Genomic DNA, 25,801 nt, shown 5'->3' with positions numbered 1-25,801 from the left:
CATTACATTCTGTTATATTTCTCAAATCCCCCCCCCCCCCGGTTGGGTGAATAACCTGCAAAACCATAAAAAAAAATACATGCCCCAAGTACTGCTTTACATGCTTGTACATTAGCTGTATGTATAGAAGACATAAGTTGAACAACATTGCATACAGTCAGCCAAGTATATAATATTTCTGGTCAGTCAGCATATTGTTTCAATGAATAGCTCTTTCCAGACAATGGATGAATGAATGTGTTGTTATGTCTAATATACTGGCAAGCTTTGCAATGTCTACAGTGGAATGTCCCTTGTTGCCTCATGACAGGTTTCCTAACCCCCTGTTGGTCTGTACAAAGCAAATCCTTTAAATTCTTACTATGTTTGAAACAAAATGTGGTTCCTGCATTATTAGTGCCTTCACTCTGTCATCAGTTAACAAGATTTTCCAGTTTTGGCAAATAATGTCACATATGCCCCTCACATTGTTACTATAATTCAAAGCAACTCGAAGGGGCTGCCTGCTTATATCAGTCTCCCTGTCATGCACCTGCACATTTCCAGAAAACCAGGGTTTTGCTTTATTCAACCTCTCTTCTTTACTTTTATTAAATGCCCGCTATATTATGTTCTGATTATATCCCCTTGCTTTTAAGTTCACCATCAGTTCTGCAGACTTCTCTCCATATGTCTCATCATTAGTACATAACCTAGATGTTTGAAAAAATTGTCCCTGAGCAATATTGTTAAATGTATATCTGGGGTGCACACTATCATAGGCTATGAGAGTATTCCTCCAGCATTCCTTCCTATATAACACAGTCTCAATCCGATGCTCTATGTTTTTCATCACTCAGACATCTAAGAAATCTATAGTTGTATCCGAGAGTGAAATGCTAAACCTCAAAAATTCAGTGGTGCTTTCCAGGTAGGTAACAAACTCATATAGCTGTTCCTGTGTCCCTGTCCAAAGGAGGAAGACATTGTCCACAAAATGGACATAATAACTCAGGTCATAAATGGTTTGCCTTGAATATTTCTTGATCCTCCTAATATGCCAGCACTATGTTGGCATATGAGTTTGCACAGGGGGTGCCCATGGCCAACCCCCTGGTCTGTCGATAAAAGCAATTATAAGTTCATAGGTAGGTACTAGGCTATCTGCTTGAAGGCATTTATAAGCCTAGCCAGAATGTGTTGGCTTTCGCCGCACCCTTAGATTAGTTCCCTGTGCCTCTGTCCAGCAGACCCACTGAAGTGATCCCTGGGGTAAACTTTCTGTTTCCCATCCACTTGTCAAGGTTTCTTTTGAAGAGCGTTAGTGAGGAGCTCTGCCTAATGTAGATTGGAATCTTGTTCCAAAGCATGGGAAGTCTCTGGGACAGGAATATGTCCCTCCAGCATGTCCTATTTATAGTTGTGGTGAGGTTTGGATCCCTACAGCGTGTGGCTTTTCTTTAGGTGGAGCATGTCCATCAAGTCTGGGTTGGACATGGCCTTGTATGCCAGGCAGAGATCACCTCTGAGGAGGCGGTATGCAACTGAGTACAGCTGGAGTTTCTTCAGTCGAGCTGCATAGGGCATCTGTTTGAGACCAGTGATCCTCTTGGTGAGGTACTTCTGTGGTCTTTCCAGCTGTTGCAGGTGTCTTGTAAGGTACATCCCAAATGGGGTGTTGTACTCTATGATGGGTCTGATGAGTGATGAGTAGAGGGGCACAATGACCTCTTTTGATCTGGATGTGAACCCTTTTGTGATTAGGTGGGCCATGTAGAAGGATTTTCTAACCACTTTGGCAATGTGATTATCAAAGGTGAGATAACTATCTACTTGGGTCCCCAGATCCCTTATTACGTCTTCTGTATTTAGGGGACTACCACCTATGTGGTAGTTTGTGGGTACTTTGTTTTTTCCAAAGGGGATGACTATGCACTTTTTGGCATTTAGCTTGAGGCCATGATTGTGACACCAGGTATTCATCTCAGTGAGACCCTTTTGGAGGATGTCTGTGTAAGCTGGAGAGTCAATTATAGCCCCTAGTTTGCAGTCGTCTGCGAACTTGGTCAGCCATAGTCCTCCTGTGCTTGCCTGTACCTCTGAGAAGTATATGCCAAACAGGAGGGGTCCTAGGACTGAGCCCTGGGGAACACCACTTGTAACCGGTTTAGAATTGGACCTAGCTCCCACAACTCTCACCATGTGGGTTCTGTCCGTGAGCCAGTTGACAACCCATCTTGTGACATAGGGGTTTATGTTCAGGCTGGTGAGCTTGTCTATAATACCAGAATGGGGAATGGTGCTGAAGGCCTTTGTGAGGTCTAGGTAGGCTGTGTGTGCCACCTTTCCCTTGTCTATAGCCTTGGTAACTGTCTCCAAGAAGTCCACCAGGTTTAGGAGGCATGATCTGCCCATAAACAAAGCTGAACCGGGTAGGGTCCAGTGTTTGGAGGTTTCCAATGTCTCTGTTAATGAGTTCCATGATGATGAGCTCCATAGATTTGTAGACCAAGCTAGTCAGGCTTATAGGGCGATAGTTCCTGGGGTCTGTTGTGACTCCACCTTTGTGGAGTGGAATAACTGTTGCTGTGTGCCACTCTATGGGTACATAGCCTGTGGAGAGGCTGAGTTTGAATAGTGTGTTTAGGTGAGGGGTTAGTTCATATTTGAGCTCATGTAGGACGCAGCCTGAGACAACATCCGGTCCCATTGATGCTGTGTTTTTGGCTTTGGAGAGGGCTGTTTTAGCCTGAGTGTCTGTGATTTCAGGGATTCTGCATTATTCTGGTATGGTTATGGGCCCTTTTGGGGGTGAGAGGGGGGTGAAGTTTGTGCTGAACCTGTCTGCCAGGATGTTGGCGATATTGGTTGGTTCAGTGTATTTTGTGCCATTCTGCACTAACCCAGAGTAGATCTGAGCATTGCCACTTAGATTCTTTACATAGCTAAAGAATGCCTTATGGTTATCTTTGGAGTCCTTGGCAATTTTTCTTTCGAAGCTCACTTTGGAAAATTTTATGAGGGATTGTAGTTTCTTGCTGATAATGATCAGGGATGTCTTTCCTTCTTGGAATTTTACTCTTTTCTGTACTAGTTTCCTCCTTCTATTGTATAGCTTGTTTATGGCAGGAGTCCACCAGACTGGTTTCCTTTTCTTGGAGGAGTGAGTCTTGGTTTTGCTTGGGATGGCACGATCCATGCATTCTTGTAGGTGCCCATAGAATGCATCAGTAAAGGATTTTACAGCATGGACAGTGTTATCCTTCAGCATGGGGGCTTTGAAACTTTCCACCTCGGTCGTAAGTAACGTGAAGTTTGCTTTTGAAAAGTTTTTCCCGGTGGCTTCTTTGATCGGGGGTGGGGGAGGAATGTGTATATCCAAAGTGATTTGTTTATGGTCAGATCTAACCAGCGAGGGTTGACCTCCGGTGTGGAACACCGGTCGCACATGTTGGTGATGACCAGGTCCAATATGTTGTCACCTCTGGTGATAGTGTTGACCAGTTGAACCAGGGCGTTTGAGTTTATAAATTCTAGGAAATGTTGGGCAAGGGAGTTAGTACTTGAGTAGTTCTCCCAGTTAATGTTTGGGTAATTGAAATCACCGAATATTAGGGTGTTTGGTAGGATCTTTATGTTTCCCAGTGTTTCCAGAAATGCGGAATGGGAGTAATGGGACATGGTGGGTGATCTGTAGCAAGCTACAATTTGAACTGCAGTTTTGCCCATTGTTAGTTGCATGTGGATGATCTCTGAAGCATCTGTGCCACTAACCTAGAGGTGTGGGTATCCTTGATGAATACAGATACGCCCCCACCTTTTGTATTTTGCTTTGGGTTCTGTGGCCGAAATGTATGGTATTAGTTGTAGTCTGGTAGTGCTGGGGTGCTCTCTGGAGCCTTAAACCAGGTTTCTGTTACTGCACATATATCAATTTTCTCCACACTGAGGAGTGCCTCGAGTGTGTGCATTTTGAGGTTTAGACTTCTGGCATTGAGTAGCATTACCCTCAGTTTTTTATTACTTGTGCTATTTATGGTGGTGGGTTTGTCTTTTGAGCCTTGCCTAAAAAAGGCACTATGGGGGTGCCAAGAGCCTTGTCCAGTATTCGAAAACCTAAGGGTGACAGGTGCAAGCCATCTCTAGTGAAGCAGCGTTGCTTGTCGAGCATGTCATCCCAGGTGGACAGACACTGGATCCCCTTTGAATGACACCAGAAACTTTGCCAATTGTTGAAATTGAGAATTTTTTCTTTATACCATGGTATCATTCTTGGTGAGGGCAGGATGCTACTCAGGGTCAGGGTCATCAAAATGATTTATGATACATAAAATATTGTTGCTCAGCACACAGTCTAACAGTAAATATACACTGTCAATATCAGTTTGATTCAAGATTTGTGCTTGTTGCAAAAAGGCCTCAATGGCCATCAAGCCATATTCTTTTGTAATTACTGTGAACAAACTATATCCAGGGTTGCTAACAAATAATTCATACAGTCAGCATTGATACCCAAGTGACTGTGTAAAGATTGCAAAAAATGAGCTGTATCCTTTAACATTTTTAGATGAGCCTCTACCCATATAGAAGCAAGTTTAGTAGCCCACCCCCTTTCAGATACAATTGGATGTACTGGTGGGTTCCTGTGATCTTTATGTATTTTTGATAAAGCTTTGAACAATGGAACAACAGGATATTCAATCAATATAAACTTAAAAGTATCTTCATTAATACTGTTGCTTAACCTTACGTTGGAAAACTCATGCTTGACTTTACCAATAATCCTATTGATATCAACTGGTGTTAACTGTTGATAGGTATTTGAGTCCCTTAACAACATGAGAACACTATTATGATAGAATTCAATGTTCATGACTACAACCGTCCCTCCCTTTTCAACAGGTTTTATTATGATATTCTTATTCTCTCTAAGTGTCCTTAATGCTTGGCGTTGCTCCCAGTTCATGTTATGAAAAACATGCTTGTTTTTTATGTTCAAAAACTTAAAAATATCTTCACAATTGTTTATAAAAGTTTCAACCACTTGACTGACAGGGGGGTTAAATGTACTCAGTTGCCTAAGAGTACAGTCCCTAGGAACAGATTCTTTACCATAAATACGTTTCAATTCAACATTTCTTGCAAATATTCTCAAATATAACACACAGTCACTAAAACTTGACCCTGTACTTGGAATGAATGTAAGTCCATTACTCAAAACATAATTTTCAGCATCAGATAAAATGTAATCAGAAATAGTATATACATTACAGTCTCTGTTGCCAATGGCAGTCACATGGATGTTTTCCACCTCTTTGCATTGTGATTCAACGAACGACCTCCGTTCAGGTTCTCCTCCCTCTTCACAGATACAGGTAAAATGTGAAAAGAGGAACTCATGGTTTTTGGCTGAGATCCCAGTACATTATTACTGTTTAACACTATTTGTGTGGTGTTATAATTCCCTTGTGGTATTGTCTGCTGCTGGTTAATCACCTCCACAGTAGAGTCTTGCCTAGGTGCTGTGTCGACGTTTGATAATGTCATCACTTCCATCCTGATCCCTATATCAGCTCCATTGCCTCTTACACCTTTATTTAAGGTAGAATGTTCACTAGCCTGCTGATTAGATGTCGCAGAAGGCTGATTCCGTGGAGGGACATCCCTTGACCATGTAAAAATATGTACCTGAACAAAATCCTTATAGTCTCTTGAAAGTTTTTTCATTTTAATATGTTGCAATTTGGAATCATAAGCTGTCACAGCAGAATACAGGTTATTCAGCTTAACCTGTTGATATTCCTCCTTAAATCGCAGTTCTATCTGTCTCTGCTGTGATTCAATTGAACTCATTAGTTCTTTCTCCATAAGTAAGAAAAAAATCTATCAACAATTTCATGTAAGCAAAACTAGTGCCTAGGTTAAGCTGCTGCCATTTGGCCAACAAGGTGGGATACAGTTCCCCATACGTGGGCATGCAGAGCACCCTCACGCCTCTATGAACAATTTTATGATGCAAACATGCCTAAAAATGCAGTCTTTGCCACTGTAGGCATTTCAGCTTATACAAGTCTTTTTCTAAAGCTTTCAGTTGTTCCAAAAAAGAGACATTACTCTCTAGAGCTTCATTATTCCCCAAAGGGGGCACAGTTATGTTGGCCAAATTTAAGTTCAACAATGGATTATCAGTAAGTATAAGTTGCTTCATTCTCTCTGTACTTACTTTGGCAGCAGTAGACAGTACCGGACAGTAGCTCAACTCAATGCCCTCAAGATATTGTTCAGCCATGTGTACAAAGACAACACAATATCAGAAACAGCCAAAAAACACAATTGTAGACTTTGCTTAAGGTCTTTGATTGGTTGTTATGTATTTTAAAAGGTGTTCAAAACTTTTGTATGTTGTCTGAAGAAGGATTTTTCAAACCTGAAAGCGCTAACCTACTGCATTTTATTAAACTACTGCTTTTTATCAGCCTGGTGGTCCAGCTCGTCTGTTTTTGCTGTTGGAATTTGCTGTGAAACTGGACCTTAAGTGCGAAGTCTACAATTGTATGTTTTTTGATTGTTGTATGATTGTGACTTATTTAAAGTGGGTGGGCACAGTTTGAGGAATGCAGACAATGGGTTCAACTGCTAAATGAAAATCTCTCTGTGCAAAAATAGTCTTTTAAAGTGTAGTGTCAAAAGTGATAGTTATCAATGCATACTGTCTCAAGCATCAAAGGCAATGCAAAAGGAGCCTGACACACCTCTCCCCTATCTGAGTGTGACATGTTAAGATTCTAAGACTGAAGAAATATATTGAGGCTGTAATGAAGTGACAACACCATCTTGTTCCTTGAGTTCTACACAGATGTTAGATACAGATGTTAGAAGAATATAGTGCATCTCAACTAACCACTACCTCACTTACAAGAATGTCCAAATAAGCAGTTTACCCCACAAAACATCTGCTGCAAATTGCAATTGAAGCAAAACAGGTGACAGTGTCTGGTGAAGGAGAAACGTATGCACATGCCTTTTCCAAATCACCTAACCTGCACCATAAGAAGTTTCTAGTAACATGGGTTTGCTTGATGGTACAGCAGTTACAGCTACCAAAATGGACGGAAATGAAACTTTCAGTGAGGTATTAAGCTGTGGGGAGCATTTCAAGTCATGTCAGTAACTTAGGTTAGTCTGGTTAATCAGTTACAAACTGCTGAGTTTCAGACTGCTGTTACAAGTGTTATATGCTAGTTTATGAAATCTGCATAAATGTTGTCTTGTCTGCAACACATAACTTTTCAAGTGCAAGCAACACTTCATAAACTAAAGCATCCTGAAACATGTTTTAATTGGAATGATGAATATAAAAAAACTAAAGAATTAGTAACCAAACAACAAATGTGTGAAGTGATAGCACAATTCAGATAATAAGGATGCTAGTCTAGAATTTTACTATGCCCAACATGTGCAATGCTGAAATCATGTTACTTGACTTCATGAGTCAAGCACACAGGAAAAAAAATCTGTAAATAACCAGATTTCTTCAATCTTGGCACCAGTTTTACGGCCTGTACGTTGCATTTCAGAAAACTGTAACTTAAACATGTTACTGTGGAAGAAATCAAGTCCATATTTTACCTTCACAGAGTAAATAGAACTGCATTTCGGAGGTAAAATATTGATATTCTAAACCCAGAAATTGCTTGTAAAATTTTTAATGGAAAGATTAGTACCTGCAATAAGGCAATACCGTATTTCCATTGAAGATATTACTATTATCATGAGACTGCCTACCATGTGAAGTGGTGAAGAAAAGAAGAACACGACACATTATGACGGACACTTTGGGAGAAAAACAATGGTTAACATTCTTTTTTCCAAAAAAACTAAAACTTGTACAAAAAGAATAGCAGTGATGTTTTGCCACCCCACCAAAGCAAGGGATAAACTGGCAATTCTTGTTGTCATTCCACAGTTTGGTATTGCAGCTAAACCCCTTCGCTCCTGAGAAATCGATGGAGTACATATATATTTTTTATCTCTTATTTTGCCATTCACAGGTGTCATTCATCTCTCAATTTCTGGTTTACAGTATTATAGCTACATTTTTCTTTGTTCTGTTTTATATTAAACATATTAAACAAATAAACAAGATATATGTGGATTTCACAACAAATGTGTTTTCCGTTTTATAAATATATTACCTGAAACCTTACATCTGAATGTTAATAGGATACCATAAAAACAATGCAGTATTGCTGGGCCCAAAAAATGTATTAAAAAACACAAAAAAAAATGCCCAACAGACTCCACACTATCGCTAAATATTGCAAAGATATATGCAAGAAGCTTTTATCCACAAATGGTGGGGTTAAGTTCTTTCATCCAATGACATTTGATATTTAGAATGAAAGAGCTTAGCCTAATCATATTTGTAAACAAAAGCTTGTTGCATATATTTTTGCAATATTTGAGGAATCCTGTGGGCTCCATTAGAATGTTACTAGGATGTATGCTATATCAAAACAAACACGGACTGGAAGGTAGAAATGAAGATGTGTTGTTTGCAACAGACTTATGCAGAATACTGGCAGGATAAAAGTAATAAAATGAGGTATATATAGACAAGAAACAAGTTAGTAACAAAATGTATGTTGCTGAAATTATACTTACAAAGGTATCTGTCATATGAATATTGGAAGAAGTCAGAAAGGTATTTCAGGCCATGCTTTGCGGGAAAAGTTACAAGTGCATGGTAAAGTATTTATATTAATGACCATAAATGCTCCATTTATTAAATATGTAAGAGCATCATTTTGCAGGATATTAAACAGCTACAGTTCCATCACTCTCAGCAACCTTGTTAGCAACAAGACATTAACACATTTAACTTCTGTGTCTAGGATGTCTAGCTGTAGATCAGGAAGAATACCACTGTATGCATCTTATGCGGTTATTTTATATATTCCTGCTGCCTAATTTTAATGTCTTCTGCTAGGTCCCCCTCCTTTTTTTTTTTTGTTTTGTTTTGGTTATACCAATTTTACCTGGAAGCTTTCCTTATTATCCTAAATCTTCTAAAGAAATCACTTGGTCTTTCCCATTCTACAATCTTCTTCTTGAGTTTTTCATACTGTCCATATATAAATGCCTTCTTGATATTCTCTGAAACTCTGCATTTAGTTGGATATGTTTTCTCTAGATCTATGGCCTTTTGTTCTCATTCCTTATTTGGTCACTTCTAAAGCCTTCACACACAGAAAACGTGTCTTCGTAAATTACTTTCTATTTAAAATACTGTCTGTTGCCACCTTTTTATCAATTTCACAATTCATGCCTCTCAACCTCTTAGAGCAAGAAACCTGGACAAAGACATATATAAAAGTTGGACAAAGGCCCAAAAATAAGGACAATTTTAAATATTGTTCTTACAAACTTAGAAAGTTGACAGAATAACAGGTTTTGCATTAGCAAGGGTATGAAGGTAGGGTATGAAGTCTGAAACTCAAATGTGTGTCATTATGTATGAAGGAAGGGCATGAAGTCTGAAACTCAAATGTTTGTCATTATTTTTTAACTTCAATCCTTAATGATTCTCCACTGATTTGCCAGAAAAACATAATTGTATGAAAAACGGACCAAAAATATGAAGCAAAAAAATGGACATTCTGTGAAAATCTGTACAGTTGAGAGGCATATGTCACATTCAACCCATTAACAAGTTGACTGGTTGAACTGCAAAAAAGCTGGTAGATCACATGGCTTGGCACAGCTAAAATTTGCAAAATAATACATCGTCTCCCAAAAGCATATGGGAAAATGTGTTATAGTCTGATGAGACCAAGGTTGAACTTTTTGGTCACAATTCCAAAAGGTACGTTTGGCACAAAAACAACACTTCGCATCACCAAAAGAACACCATCCCCATGGTTTAGCATGGTGGTGGCAGTATGGTGGTGGCAGTATCATACTTTGGGGCTGCTTTTCTTCAGCTGGAACTGGGGCTTTAGTCAAGGTGGAGGGAATTATGAACAGTCACTTTTGACCAAAAACCTTCAGGTGTCTGCTTGAAAGCTGAAAATAAAGAGGAATTTCACCTTTCTACAGAACAATGACCCCAAGCATACATCCAAATCAACCAAAGAATGGCTTTACCAGAAGAAAGTTAAAGTTTTGGAATGGCCCAGCCAGATCCCAGACCTAAATCCAATAGAAAATCTGTGTGGTGACCTGAAGAGGGCTGTGCACAAGAGATGCCCTCACAATCTGACATATTTGAAGTGCTTTTGCAAGGAAGAATGGGTAAATATTGCCAAGTCAAGATTTGACATGCTGATAGACTCCTACCTAAGAAGGCTGAATGTTGTAATTAAATCAAAAGGCACTTCAACAAAGTATTAGTTTAAGAGTGTGCACACTTATGCAACCAGCTTATTGTACACTTTTTATTTTTAATATTTTTTCCCCTAACAGATTTGTTTGTTTTTCAACTGAATTTTACAGGTTATAGGTCACATTAAAGGTGGGCAATGTTTTGAAATGATTTATTGTGGACTCATTTTTTTATATCACAAAAACCTGGCATTTTAATAGGGGTGTGTACACATTTTATATCCACTGTATATATAAAATGACCACCAACTGACAAACTTGTAAAACAAAAACCAAAAGAATATGAATCACACAAAAGGAGCAGTTTATTAGAAAATTTAGCGCTTTTGTCAGTACTACACTTTTGACTTCATCAGAACCTTGGAACCTTGAATATTGCGATCTCTGAATTGGTATATACAATTAGCAAGGGGTGGGGGTGGGGGGTCCAGGAAATTTTTTATGTTGTTGTTTTTTTTTTCAGATTTGTCTGATTCAATGCAGTCACCATTTGAATCATTGTGATTTAAACCACTTTGAGTGTGTAACAGGTGTGCGATGTTGGGATAATTTGACCGTCTCTTTTATGTGTGTGTGTGTGTGCGTGTGTGTGTGTGTGTGTGTGTGTGTGTGTGTGTGTGTGTGTGTGTGTGTATCTATATCTATATATATATATATATATATATATATATATATATATATATATATATATATATATATATATGTGTGTGTGTGTGTGTGTGTGTGTGTGTGTATATGTATATATATATATATATATATATATATATATATATATGTACATATATATATATATATATATATATATATATATATATATATATATATATATATATATATATATATATATATATATATATAAAATATACACACACACACACACACATATATATATATATATATATATATATATATATATATATATATATATAAGCATCAGCATATACAAACTAAGATGAGTGTGAAACTATTCTAAGAGTGAAGGGCATGTCAAATATGAGATAAAGGTTGGCTGTAATCAGGCAGCCATTTTAATTAATTGAAAGTGAGGTGCTATTACGCTCACATCATTTTGATATTACATTTTGGGTCTAATTGTTCAAAAGGTTGAATAACATAATTAGTAATTTTCCTGAAGTGAAAATGAGGCCCAAGAACAAGCCCGCTGATAGAAATCTGGTCTCTGGTCCATGTCTTTTGAAAGGTTGAGACTTCAAAACTCATGACATACTTTTTGATTTTATTTAGTAGGGAAAGTGTGGTGTTGTCTTTCCAAAGCTTAGCAGAACTTAGCTTACCATCAGCAAACCCATTTAGTTATTTCCTGACCCTCCAGAAAGCTATTGAATAATTGAGTAGAACTATTACTTTTCCTAAAGTTGTTGAATTTGTTGTGATTCTTAACTCTCTTCTGAGTGTACAAACTCCTGGTAGTGAATAGGGTCATTGGTAGATTCTTGTTTCTGTCATATGCTGTCACCTTCTTTTAGGTGAAGTTTTAAAATGGTGGTGAGATGTAAACATTTTGTCTACTTATGCTTCAGACTCCTTTGGCAGAAAAGTGCATTTTGCAGTCTGACTAACATTTGAAGACAAAGATCTAGGGCATTACTAACATGTTCTCCTCAAACTATATCCAATTTAATTGACTTCATTTCAAGAAATAGGGCAAGTGTCATTCATTCTGGGAATAATCTGATAATTTGGACTGCAGATGCTAGTGAGTTTACTCAGTCTTTCTCTAAACAAGAAGTATTATAAATAACACAATCCATAATACAATCAGCAAATAAGGTTAACATGTGTGACTGCATGTTATGTCCTGCCTGTTATTCAGCTGTATAAATATTTAAATGCCATATAGTTGGTACCAAAAACTATGGCAAGTTAAGAAACCCAAATGTACCTGGATAGATACTTTTGATATCAGATAACCCATGTACTAGAAATAAAGCTATGCTTTTCCCATTATAGTCAAACACACAATGGTACTACAACACAGAGCTGGTGTAATTATCTTTCATTGGACCAACCCAATTTTGACAATTACTCAACCTATTAGGGTAACAGGAGTCCTTTATTGTGAGTTATTCAGATTTGGGACTCAGTAAAAGGTATCTACTTACCTCTGTTTTCCAGTGCCTTAGTGTTTTCTGTTAGCAGACCAGCACAGCCTTTCTTAATTTGTTTATCCCATTATAGTAGGAAACCAGATGCATTAGGGATACATTCCATATAGGCAGAGACAGTTAATAATATGTACTCATGTTTATGGAATATCTCAATCAATTGGTTATTCATTCTGCTATATTCCAAAAACTAAATATACTTCTTCACTACTTTGTACTCTACCTGTGGCATTGCTTTTTATGTGGGTAGCCCTACATAGGAAGTAAAAGGAGGACATTTAAAGTCCATGTTCAAGAACCTCATCAAGGATATAATTAATGATCATGGATGCAATTATTTTAGTAAACAATTTATGGAGTCACATTCTAAAGATGCATCAAATATGAAATGCATATCTGTATTTAAAAAGGTATATAGAGGTGTAAAAGTTATCAAACAAGCAGTACTTGGCATAGGTTGACACACAGTACACAATGAAATAGAATACAGTGTTTTCTGACAGCTTTCACTTATCTAGGCTTTGTTATAGTAAACACTGTTTTTACTCTTTCACTTTGTGTGTTACACATTTGATTTTGTAATCAGTGTCTGACAATTCTGATCCTTGGCTTTAGATCTTACAAATGTGCTTATGTAGCAGTAAAGTTCATTTAGTTGTCTATTTTTTATTTTTAATTAATTTTCAAATTTTTTCAAGTGACTTCTATGGGACACTGTACTACATTTCTACTAAGTTGTTTAATTTTCTGTCTAGGATAAATTTGGAGGATGTCATCTACATGTGTTTTTCACAAACCCAAATTCAAAGAGAGGTAAGAAAACTAACTTTGCACAATTAATTTAGATTTATATTCTTTTTTTTTCCTTATAGAATAGAATACCCACCTGTGCTTATGGCTGCCATAGCTCTGGCCTCCACATCTGGTTTTACTTGATCTGTGTTGCGTAAGTATTGCATTGCATACACACTTGGAGCAAAATTAATCATATTCTGTTCTCCACAGCCATAAGGCATCTGGATAAGAGAATCCAGTCCAGATATTGAGGGTCCCATCATGTCACCTGTTAAAAATGCAATTTATTTTAATTATATTGCAGCAATAGCAGACAGCAGTTTTATTAGTAAGAAATTATTCTACATCTTATTTAGGAAGATAATATACATTTAATGTTAGTCTTCAGTTATTTGGAAATACATTTTGCCTTTATTACATTTTACAAAGCACAAAATAAGAATATTCTTTAGGATGACAATGTATTTAACTTCAACAATTGTTACGTTTCCTTTGCCTGCAAAATGAACTGTTATTGTCTGTTCTGTGTTTCTTAGAAAGAATATTTAACTTTATTCCTTGAATGTGTTGTGGACCAGGGTTAACCATTTATTTTGGAAGAGGGCACATCTGTGTTTGTATGTCTGTTGAGCACATGTAATCGGATTTGTGTTGTAATTAACTACTGTCCTTTGTCTACACCTACTGACACAGAATGAGTGCATGGAAACCTAGAGGATGGTCTCACTGCAGAAATAAATGACAAATTCTAAATTATCTATAAATGCACTGAGAATAACTCAGTGAAATATCTACAACACTTCTTTAAATGTTGATGGCAAACAGAATAAAAAAATTGTTATCCAGGGGTTGCTTCAGATTTGTATAATAATACTGCATTAGAACATATCCATTAAGGTGAAGTAAGCTCTGTCAACCTGTCAGTCAGCCAGCCAGCTAGCCACAAAGAGAAACAATGTTGGTGCAGTCAATATTAGCACTTGGAAAACCTGTGCACCACAATGACGCAAACCTTCTCAGAAGAGTTGTAATGTTAGGCAGTGTTTCCCCTAGTAATATTTGTTATCTTATATTGCTGTTACTTGCTCCTTGGGTGACTACGGAAATGAGTCATTGGGCCAAAGGCAAATTGATAGACTTGACCTTAATGACAGACAACTAAATGGTTTTGATTCAATTTAGGCAATTCGTACTGATGGCTCAGTACCTTTAAGCACTATATCTCACTTCACATGCTATATAAAACTTTTATAAAGCCTTATTTGTTTTGGTTGTGCAACTCTAATGGTTAAGAATAAAGAAATAACAAATGAGTACAAGTACATTTATCAGCTGTAAAACCTGTTTGACTGGTATGTCTTTCAGTTTTGAACAGCTCAGTTTCTGCCACATAAGAAGCACCATTATCTTGCATAAGAAACAATTGAGGAAACCCTGAATAAATTCAAGTACCCAACAGACTACTATGATTGTGGGTTAATGTACTCAAAATATAATAATTAACAACATATTAAGTCAACACTTCATGAGGTATTAGAGAGTAAGGTGATGAACTGAATAGGCTAAGCTGCTTCATTCATATCTGAACAGATTCAGCAGTATTTTATTTCTATCTGTTTAGGCCCAGTATATTGTGTAGTTTGGGATTCATTGCTTTTCTAAATCTGATTCTAGCACTGAGTAACTGTCACAGTAAACCTGTTCTTTATCAGCTATGTGAACTATTGATCAAGTGATTTCCATTTTGGATACATCAGACATTAATGTTCCAAAGAGAGGTTAGAAGCATAGACTGATGGCAGATATACCACAGTACAGTTACCTAAAGTCTTAAATCTTCTTTGGGCTTGATACAAGATTTTGTAGACATAAAATCAGACATGGATAACATGGCAAAAAGAGTATTAACCACCTCACATAAAAATGAAATGCAAGGACAAAGAGTCAGTACCATGTATGAAGATAAGCAAATATGTACTGGATTTGTTGGGCCTATCAAAAACCACAGAGGTTAGACACATAGTGGATTTATAGCTGGGATCCTGGTTACATTAGCTGGGAAGTCCCACAGTAGAGTATAACATACAAAAATATCTACCCACAGTTCTCTCCAAGAGATTCCTGCAGCAAAGACTGATGGCAACAAAACTAATGATGTTAAACTTTTGAAAGAAAAAAAAGAATATGTCCTGCATTATATCAAAAGTTGAAAGTTTTTTTCTCTCTGGATATTAAAATATGGATATTTGCCAAGTGCATATCAAATATTAATTTTACAACAAAGTAAAAAAAAGACAAATGTGAAGGAAGTTCTTTGCTGCAGGCTTTAAGTACTGAATTCACTACTCAGGCACATTACAAAAAGCACTTCTTGAAGGTCAACAAAAATATAACATGATTGAGATAATAGGCAGTTTTGAAAGGTTCCTCCTTTACATAATAAATTACTTTTGAATATGTTGCTTGATTTGACAAGACTGCAGAGCTGTGTTTTGATTTTATGGCAAATTTTGGTGTGATTCTGTGAGAGTTTTTCATGCGGGCTAAATCTGGAGTGAGGCAGGGCAGCAGTATACTTTTCTTCAATTCTTTGTGTACTATTCAGTTATTGTTTCTGAGGGAAATAGGAAGAATTAATGTTATGAGAGACTGTTAAATGTAAATTTTAAGGAGATGTTTCTTATGCAGGTTACGGGTGTTTCTTATGTGGAAGAAATTGGGCAGCAGAAGGTGTGTGGCTTGAACACTCTAAATTGGCTGTAGGTGTGAGTGTGAGCATGTATATGTCTGAGTAGCATAAAAGAACACCATCAAGACTAGCCACCTGGCTGTGGTAATGTTAGCTCTAGATGATTGTCACTGTTGAAGTGACATCCCATCCTAACCCCATGTGCAAAATGGGGAAATAGGGGATGTGGATGGATGGATGCAGTGTGAGGTACATGGAAACATTCCAATGTACTCTCCATTTACTTGATTAATAAAGCAAAGTGTAAAATATCCCTCTTGAATATGCACTGTTGTCTGGAGCTGTGCACTATGGTGGGGTTTCAAAGAGATAAACAGTGCATCATTTTGGGAGATAAAGTTGAGAGGTTGTGATCTGTGAACATTGACAGATAAGATAAGGAGAGATGCTGTTAGAAAAAGGAGCCTTCATTTTACAGTGACACTGGGATGGCCAAAGTATTGTTTCTGGACTCCTCAACTTGTTGAGGAGGCTTTCGTAGAATAAGAGGCCAAGGGAAAAGCATGTGTTAAGACTACTGGTAGCACTTGGAGGTTAATTTACATGTTTTGATGTAGTACTATTTGATTTCTAAACTGGGATTCTTAGAAGGAAAGTGCTAACGAAGACTAACAGGCCTAGCTAGATAATGACAAAGACTTTGGTTAGTGCAAATGCTGAGAGAACATGTCTACTGTGTTATAAATCAGCAAAATTAGCTCCTCTTGGCAGCTAAATCCTCACTGGGAAAATTTCTGGAGTTCTGACTGGAAGCCCCTGTCCATACTGTAGAAGGAAAAAGAAATACATTTTTGATCCACTGCAAGGACTGAGTTTGATAGGTTTAAAGTTTCAAAGATGAATTTAGCTTCTCTTTACCAGAACTGTACAGGACATGACCATTTGGGATGCAAGGACTTATTAATTAATTATTTTATTTATTTATTGATTTATTTACATGTTTATGACCATGCTATAGCCTCTTTTCAGGGGAGAACCAATGTAGTATTCATACAGAATAGGCAAAATTGGCCAAGGCATCAAGGATTTTCATCTACTGTGTTTGTGCACTAGATGGTGACCTAGGTGAAAGGCTTCATGGTGCGCATGCATGCACACACACACACACACACACACACACACACACACACACACACACACACACACACACACACACACACACACACACACACACACTCTTCATGCCTATCTACAGGCAAATGTCGCATCTTGGGGTATTGGCACAGGAAGAGAATGCAGATTTCAGACAAAAAATCCACAAGCAAAGAGCACAATCAAATCTATTCACTGTGAGATGGTAATACTATTGACTGGGTCCTTTATTAAAAATTAGTTACTTTTACACACATCTTGCTCATGCAAGATCAACAAAAGGAGCCACTTATCGTGTATAATGCTAATGCTTATGATGGAAAGTGAATGAAATGGCAAGCATGTTACTCTTCAATAAACTGTAACTCCCTCAACACACAGAGACGCACAGTTATAAGCTGTAGCAATACTAGACACTGAGCTTAGCAAATACATTGTTTGACACTATTAGTCACACCAGATCAGTGAATACTGTTTAACAGTGGTCAAACAACAGCAGAAATATGCCGCTTGTATCCATGGATGGTCTGTATACCCATTAATTGCATCCACTTTATAGGGTTTTCCTGAAACACCAGATTGTGGTAAAAATAAATGTCATAATAACAAAGTATTCCACTGTACTTCATACAAATCACACTACTCTTTCAAAGCCAGATCACTGACTGTTTAAGCTGACTGAAAAACAAGAGGTTCAGTTTGATCCACAAACAGCTCTCAACCCCACCCTACAGTTCTAGCCACTTCTATTTGCACTTTAGACATGTGATTGTAATAAAAATGAATGCCATGTAATTATGTCAGCTTTGTTCACACATGAAGGTGTTCCAAGTTGCTTCACACAAATCACAGTGATCCTGTAATAACAAAACAATGAACAAGCAGCAGTTAGTAATATTCTTCCTCAGGCAGCCCAGTGATTGCTTTGTCTGATGTACCACTCTTATTTTAATAAGTAATGCTCTCTCACTTTCTAGATGAAAGAATTAGCAATAAAGCCAAAACAAAAAGCACTGTGGAAACAAAGGAACAAAATCAGAGGTTAGATTTTAAATATTGCTCGTATGTACTTTGAGAGACAATAGAATAGAGTATTAAATGGAAGAGGGGAATAGTAAGAATTCCATTGACGAAGGGAGTTCGCTGTAAAAAGAGATAACATTAAAATTCAGAATTTAAGAGAAAAAAAAGACAGGTAATGGATATTTACACATCAATAGTATAATACATGATACTCAACATCTGATAGCATTCCAGTGATGCACACAAGTTTGTGTAATCCTAATTAGATATTAGATGGTTAATATTAAAAAAGAGAACAATTTAACAAATTCGGACAGAAAAATGTTCTAGTTTACCCATATTAAGAGGATGACATTAAAATATTAGACGTTTTCTTTGTAAAAGCAGGATGAATATCAGTGATAGACACAAGAAAAAGAAATATACTGTATGCATATACAAGTGTTACAAAAAGAGAAGATTTATCTGAACTTTTAAAATCATGTTATTTGTCAATGTGTATATTATTATAATGACAGATAGAAACTGCAAAATTATGATGCAAAAAAAAAAAAGATAATGAAACACATCAGAAAAATAGTCCAAAGAAAAATAAAAGGAGGCACCAAACCACAGCCGATAAAATCATACAGGTTTATTTAAAATGAACAGGCGAGTGCTTTCGCGGCCAAAGCTGCTTCATCAGACAAATAACTGTTGCATTCATTACTATTTAAATCCATTCCATCTAATCATAGCTCCAGCTCAATTATCCATATAACATTCCAATTAAAACTTAAAGCAACAATTTAAACACTCTGCAGATAGATACATAGTCATCTGGTAAAGGGTCTATTCGCTAATATGGGTTTAATGGACATGTTATCATTCAGTTCTTTACCCATGATTGCACGCATTCTGATAATCCACTCTAATTCCATTGTTTCCACCTTATTCTTCACTGAACCCCCTCTAGTTCCTAGCCATACTTGCTCATGTAAAAAATGTAACTATTGTCATCTACTGGATAATAATGGACCTTTTCTACATCCGGACACTGGTAAAACTCTGCTTTTTAAGTTGGTAGCTAATTGTAATACTACCAATTTAGTATATTTAGCTTACTGTGTTCTGTGTAAATCATACTATATAGGAATGATCACACGTAGGTTACATGATAGAATAAAAGAACACGTATATGATATTCATAGGAAAGCAAATATCAGTGCGCTAACAAAGCATGTAATGGAAACAGACCCATCACATAGCTTCAAGTTCATGGTTATTGAACAAGTATGGCTAGGAACTACAGGGTGTTCAGTGAAGAATACGATGCAAATGACAGAATTAGAGTGGATTATCAGAATGCGTGCAATCATGGGTAAAGGACTGAATGATAAAATGTCCATTAAACCCATATTAGCAAATTGCCCCTTACCAGATGACTTTGTATCTGTCTGTAGAGTGTTTCAATTGTTGCTTTAAGTTTTAATTGGAATGTTATATGGATAATTGAGCTGCCAGCTATAATTAGATGGAATGGATTTAAATAGTAATGAATGCAACAGTTATTTGTCTGTTGAAGCAGCTTTGGCTGCAAAAGCACTCACCTGTTCATTTTAAATAAACCTGTATGATTGTATTGGCTGTGGTTTGGTGACTTCTTTTATTTTTCTTTGGACTGATTTTGCTTTTGAAGGCCCAGTTTACCTGCACTACTATCATATACATTTTTTGTTGGCTGATATTAAAAAAATAAAAGAAGGGATAAAAGTATAAAACCTAATATCAGGAAAGGAGAGAGAATATACATATAAAAGAGGGAATATTAGAACAAAATAGCTTATTATTTTTAGTTTTAGATTACTTAATGGAAATTCATGGAGGAAAAGTGAAGATAGAACTTGTTTGGAACACAATGGGATATGGACAAGGGCTCAAATTGATGGAAATATAATACAATAAGGGAAAGGAATGAAAAAATAAAAAGAACTAATGTGAAACTAATGTAGATATAAAAAGATTTAGACATGGAAGCTGGAAAATGATAAAATGAACATATGCCAGTAGGGGTTGTATATAGTAATTGGACACAATGGTGAGACATGCATAAAAGGAAATATAAAATACTACTTTAGGAAATAGAAAAAGAATATAATTGAAGAGGACCTTAGTGAAATAAATCATAGAACACATGCAAGATAATGACAATGGATATTTAATAAAAGAAACAGATTTATAAGGAGAACAAAGAGTCAATAAAACTTTTATTGCACAGACAACAACATTTACTATAAGGTACTAAGGTTCTAGTTTGTCCCGTTTTTGAAAGAAAAAAATAATAAAAACACATTCATGTTGTCAGATGAAATAATTAGTGAGGAGACAGACATACTAACAAAGAAGTCATGCATTATTTGAAAAAGCAGTTTGTTAATAATAATGAATGTAAAAATGTATTGTAAAGCTAGATTCTCTTACAAAAACAGAAAATAATATTTTGGATAAAAACATAGTCATAGATGAAGTTAACGAAGTATTAAAAACAGTAAATGACAAGACAATCCCAGGACCAGATGGATTAGATTTAACATTTCATAAAAAAATGGATCTACATTACAAAATATGTTTGGCTCGAGTATTTACTGAATTAATGGATTCACAGAAGGAAAATATTTGAGAGGGTAATTAAATTAATATGGAAGAAAAAGACAGAAATCAGCTATAAACGGGCGACCGATAACTCTGATGCATACAGGCTACAAGCTTTTTATAAGAATTTTGCAGAGGAAATTTGACAAAGAGTTTTCTAGAATTTGGACACAGGGATTTTTGAAACAAAGGGTAGAAGCATGCAGAGATTATTAACTATTATTATTACATCAAAAAGTTAGGACATTGAAGACAACAGACACATGGAGATAAAATATACCAACAATTTTATTAATGAATGCATTAACAAATCACTGCATTTCCTCCCTTTACACCAGGACTTCATCAGATAATTTAAACATACCAACCCATTGTTTTATATACCCATGACACCTCATGCATAAATTACTTAATTACCCAATTAAGCAACCCTAATAATTTACAAAATGCAAGATTACATATTCAGTCTAGAGATAGCCTAGTCTACCCTAAATACAATAAATAAATATGTTTGAAACTAACTTAAAAATGTATAAATATACGCCTAATGTAAAACATACCTACCAATTAAATAAAGAATAAATAAATAATAATAGATAAAAATACATCTCATTACTACTTCACAAAAATATAACCATGGATTTGAATAAAAATATATAAACATCATAGTTCATGTACTAAAGCACCATCTAGTGGTGTTAGATCAACATCACACAATATAAATATTCCCAGTAAAAGATTAGTCATAAAAATCTTGAAAATCTTTAAAAAAACTCATAAAAAAGTTTTTTTCTAAAAAAGTTTTTTAGGAATATTGCATAAAAATAGATAAGATAATTGAATAAAATAAAATAAATACACATGCAAATATACATATCCAAGAAAGTATCATACCCTAACACTTAATCATACTACCCACATTTAAAAACAAAGTCATATAAAAAAATGTACAAATCATGTGAATCCTAAAAAATGTCACAAAATTCAAGGGTATTTATTAAAGGCTGGATGCCCTGTTTAAATTATCTGCTGAAGTCCTGGTGTGAAGGGATGAAGATGTGTTGATTCAATAATGCATTCATTACTAAAATTGTTGGTATATTTTTATCTCCATCTGTCTGCTGTCTTCACTTTTAGATTTACTGATGCTACTTTATAGTTTGGTTTTTGGGACACTTTCCTCCTAGTATCGTTGTTTGTAATTATTATTATTATTATTATTATATTATTATTATTACATGTTGTAGAAAGGAATGTCTTTGCTTTGTGATCTCAATTCAGGAAGTCTGAGTGGTGTCAGACATGCACAGTAGATATTTTGTTATTCCAAGTTTTGAAATGTTTTTCTTTCGTTATTTTAATCTTGCAGTCTTCTCATCTCGAGAATAAGAATTTTGGTTATGTGGCTGTTCAATCTACTGAACTATATCTATATATATATATATATATATATATATATATATATAGTAAAACATAGTATTTGAAGTTTTATGTATAGTATTTGGTGAATATGTGGTGATGAAACAACAGAGGCAATTTATTTTAGAAAAATGCAATGTATAGGACAACTTTGGAAGTCTTTTAAACTTAGTTTTATAAAAGGTTTATTTGATTAATACTGTTTGTTTATGAAAACTGAATTTTCTAAAGTGAATTATGTTGTTTCCTTTAGAAATATTAAATAAATAGTTACAGGTATTTTCTTCCTAATTTTCGAGGGTACAGACTGAATCCCATAAAAAGTACTATAATATATAGCAAAACTGGAAAATGGAGGATTACATTTAAAAAAATCCAGTAATGTTTCTTCCTTCTTTTTTATTTATGGAATGCTTAAAGCTATAATGCATAATGAAAATAAAAGTGTCAAATTTCTTAAAATAAAATATACGTAAGTATGGAATATCTTAAAAGTTAAAAAAGGAAGATTGAAGAAAAAGTTAAGCAATGGATTTTAACATGAGAGAAAATATTTCTTATAGAAACTTATGTATAGAAATCGCCAGTCAAAGGGTCAATGTTGTACAAAGCAGTGAATGAAAGATTACATTATAAATATAACGTAATAAAGAATATGTCATAAATAAAAAGTAGCTGAGACAATGATACATGTTATCTTATAATGACCTAGAACTGCTAAATTGTGGATAAATCTAAGATCACCACACCTCAGAGAAAAGAGACTATTCTGAAAAAAATAGCCATCTTGGACTTGATATATGTGAATCCATTTTTTCAGTCATTCAGTCTACATATTTGGGATTTGCTCATGCGGGTCCCAAAATTTCAAATGGTTACCTTATTTTATGGTTTTAAAACATGTACTATATTTCTACAGTGTTAGCATTTTATATTTCTTGCAAATAAAACACCCCTACCCTTTTTGAAAACTGACATGGGATACTTAACGTCTACATTAGCATCAACTCAGGCAGATGGGACCTCAGTTTAACATATCATCCATTAGGTATTCAGTTTAGGATACTGTGACTTTTGTCTTTGGGAGTTCATACTGTGGAGATTAGAGCTTTAATTAATGTGGGAAACAAAATGCTTTGTGAAGTTACTTTTAAGATGTTTTATTCACCATCCAGTTATTAAATGAAACTGACTTTTGGTTCCCATGGAATAAAAATATTTTCCAAAACTTGAATATGTACAGGAATCCAGAAAAATATAAACAAGACTAGGCAACACTTTTAAGAATTTCAGAAGGAAGTTGTTTTATTCTGGATGGAACACGCTAAAATGAAGCCATTCTATAAATCTACACAGTAGTGGGTAGTTTTTAAGAAGACACATAAGAACATTTACTAAGCTAAAGAGTCATATCAAGGAAATAAATTTGGGTGATAATATAGGGAACATTTGAAAAAAACGTATAACCATAGCAAAAAAGGAAGCATAGAATATGAGTAGAAGAAGGTGTATGAAAAGAAGAGGGAAGGAATAAAGACCGCTGTATGGGAATTTTACTAAAAAGAAAGAAACTAGCGGTGAATCATCACTTGTTAGGTTTGACCATAAACTAGTCTCCTTTTAAGTAAAATTAAAACCATATATTCCTTCCCCCCAGTGTACCATTAGAAATTTATTTAAGATAAACTACCTTCTCCTAAGTGATACAATGGCAAGCTTCAAATTTCCCAAAAATAGCTAACTCCACAGAATACACGGAAATGTACACCACCTTACTATACCAGCATAAATGCTAGGAACAAGTACAAGGCAAACCCTAGAAACAAAGCCACATGTTTGAATCATAATATCAACAAGCTTTATAACAAAAAGAAAATAATTCTGACCAAATTAATTGGAGTTTATCCAGAATGTTAGAACCCTTGTCACTGAAATAAACAAATGAACAACTCAGGAGCTTAACAAAATCCAAGAAAGTTAAGTTTCAGGCTAAAATAGCTTCTCAAGCCAAAGACAATCACATGGCATTTTTAGTTATCTATGTAATCTCAAAAGCACACTGCATTGATGTGCTGAGCTTATTGCAAACAATGTCACCTACACTGGGGTTGAAGATGTAGCAAACCTACTAGTTGATAAACTTAGCTTTAACTTTATACTAGCTCCCCTCCGTCTGTCCCTCAAGAAATACCTGAAACTGGCTCACCTCTATCACACAAGACTAAGTCCTAAAATTACCATCAAAAGCTACAAATACTGCATTGATGGGTCCAGACAATATCCCTGGATGCACAATTCAGCCACACCCCTAGCAACACTATTCAGTCTCAGCTTCCATACAGGTTTTGAACCAAGTGAATAGAGGACAGTTGCAGTCATTCCCCTCCATACGGGATGGCCCTTCGACAGACTCAAGCAATTTTACACCCATAAGTCTGACCAGCCTCATATTAAACCCACAGAAAGACTTGTCATTGAACTAATGAATCAGGATGTAGGGAAACTGTAAACACTGGACCCATCTCAGTTTGGATTAATCAATGTCAGGTAGTACTTAATCAACCTGAAGTAGTTTTTTGAAAAGGTGACCAAAGTAATGGATGAAGGCAAAACAGCATACACCACATACCTCGACCTGGCCAAAGCTTTTGACACAATTCCCCACTCAGGCATAGTAGAAAAGCTAAATAAACTGGGAATAAACTCCTACATCACCCACTGGATTGTCAACTGGTTCACAGACAGAACACAGGAAATCAAAACAGGGGAAGGTACCTCAACAAAGAGGCCAATTACCAGTGGAGTCCCCCAGGGTGCTTACCAAAGGGCTCTGGCTAATTACTTTTGCAGATAACTCCAAGCTAGGAGCAGTCACTGACTCTCCAGATAACTTAGCCATCTTGCAGGAAGATTAGAGCCAAATAAATAACTGGTGCCAAAATCATGGACTAAAACTAAATGCCAAAATTGCATTATTGCATCATTTGGGAAGTCATCTACCTCCAGAAAACTACCTAACTTACACTACAACCCAAGAATTGACCCAGTTGTCCAGGATTTGGGAACTTATTTGTACAGAGACCTAACCTTTGACCTACATGTGTCCATTGTTGTCCTTCTATATTGAACAGCTTGTATGCAAAGGGATTGTGTCCAGACCTAAGGATATCATTGTCCCTTTTTACTTAGCCCTCATTGGGCTAGCCAATGAATATAATGACCCCTTTGGCATGTATCTGTCCAGACTCATGCAGCAATTGGAATGCCACAGAGATGGCTTACTAAAAGGATACAAGGCCTAAATAACATGTCCTACATGGGCCAATTCAAAGCCCTATCACTAAACTTGGCATCCTACAGACTGCTAAAAGGTGACTTTTATACAGGGGATCCTGCCACCGAATACTGATGGAATTACTGCATATAAGCAACTCAAATTGCATCAGAAATACTCAGTCTAGTGATCTAAACCTCTTCTATAATATCAAGAGAATGGTTTTGAACAACCAGAGTGTCTCATGGAGGATACCTCTACTCTGATGCAACCTCCCCATCCACATAAAACAAAGTTCATCCCTGTCCATTTTCAAGTGCAACTTGGAAT

General features: G+C 36.0%; 1 protein-coding gene across 2 annotated transcripts in view; it reads right to left on the bottom strand.

Moving 5' to 3' along the window:
• Positions 1-25,801, bottom strand: part of LOC122795620 (CD109 antigen-like) — a 647,366-nt gene that overhangs the window by 234,865 nt on the left and 386,700 nt on the right. For both annotated transcript variants that reach the window (XM_044063888.1, XM_044063895.1), the window contains one exon: positions 13,375-13,551. In XM_044063888.1, coding sequence (XP_043919823.1) covers positions 13,375-13,551 — 177 coding nt within the window. The remainder of the gene's footprint in view (positions 1-13,374; positions 13,552-25,801) is intronic.

This window comes from Protopterus annectens, chromosome 1.part0, assembly GCF_019279795.1.
Source record: "Protopterus annectens isolate FY-2018-M chromosome 1.part0, PAN1.0, whole genome shotgun sequence".
Classification (NCBI taxonomy): domain Eukaryota; kingdom Metazoa; phylum Chordata; order Ceratodontiformes; family Protopteridae; genus Protopterus; species Protopterus annectens.
The sequence above is the reverse complement of the archived record's forward strand: the minus strand, read 5'-3'. Positions and strand labels throughout refer to the sequence as shown.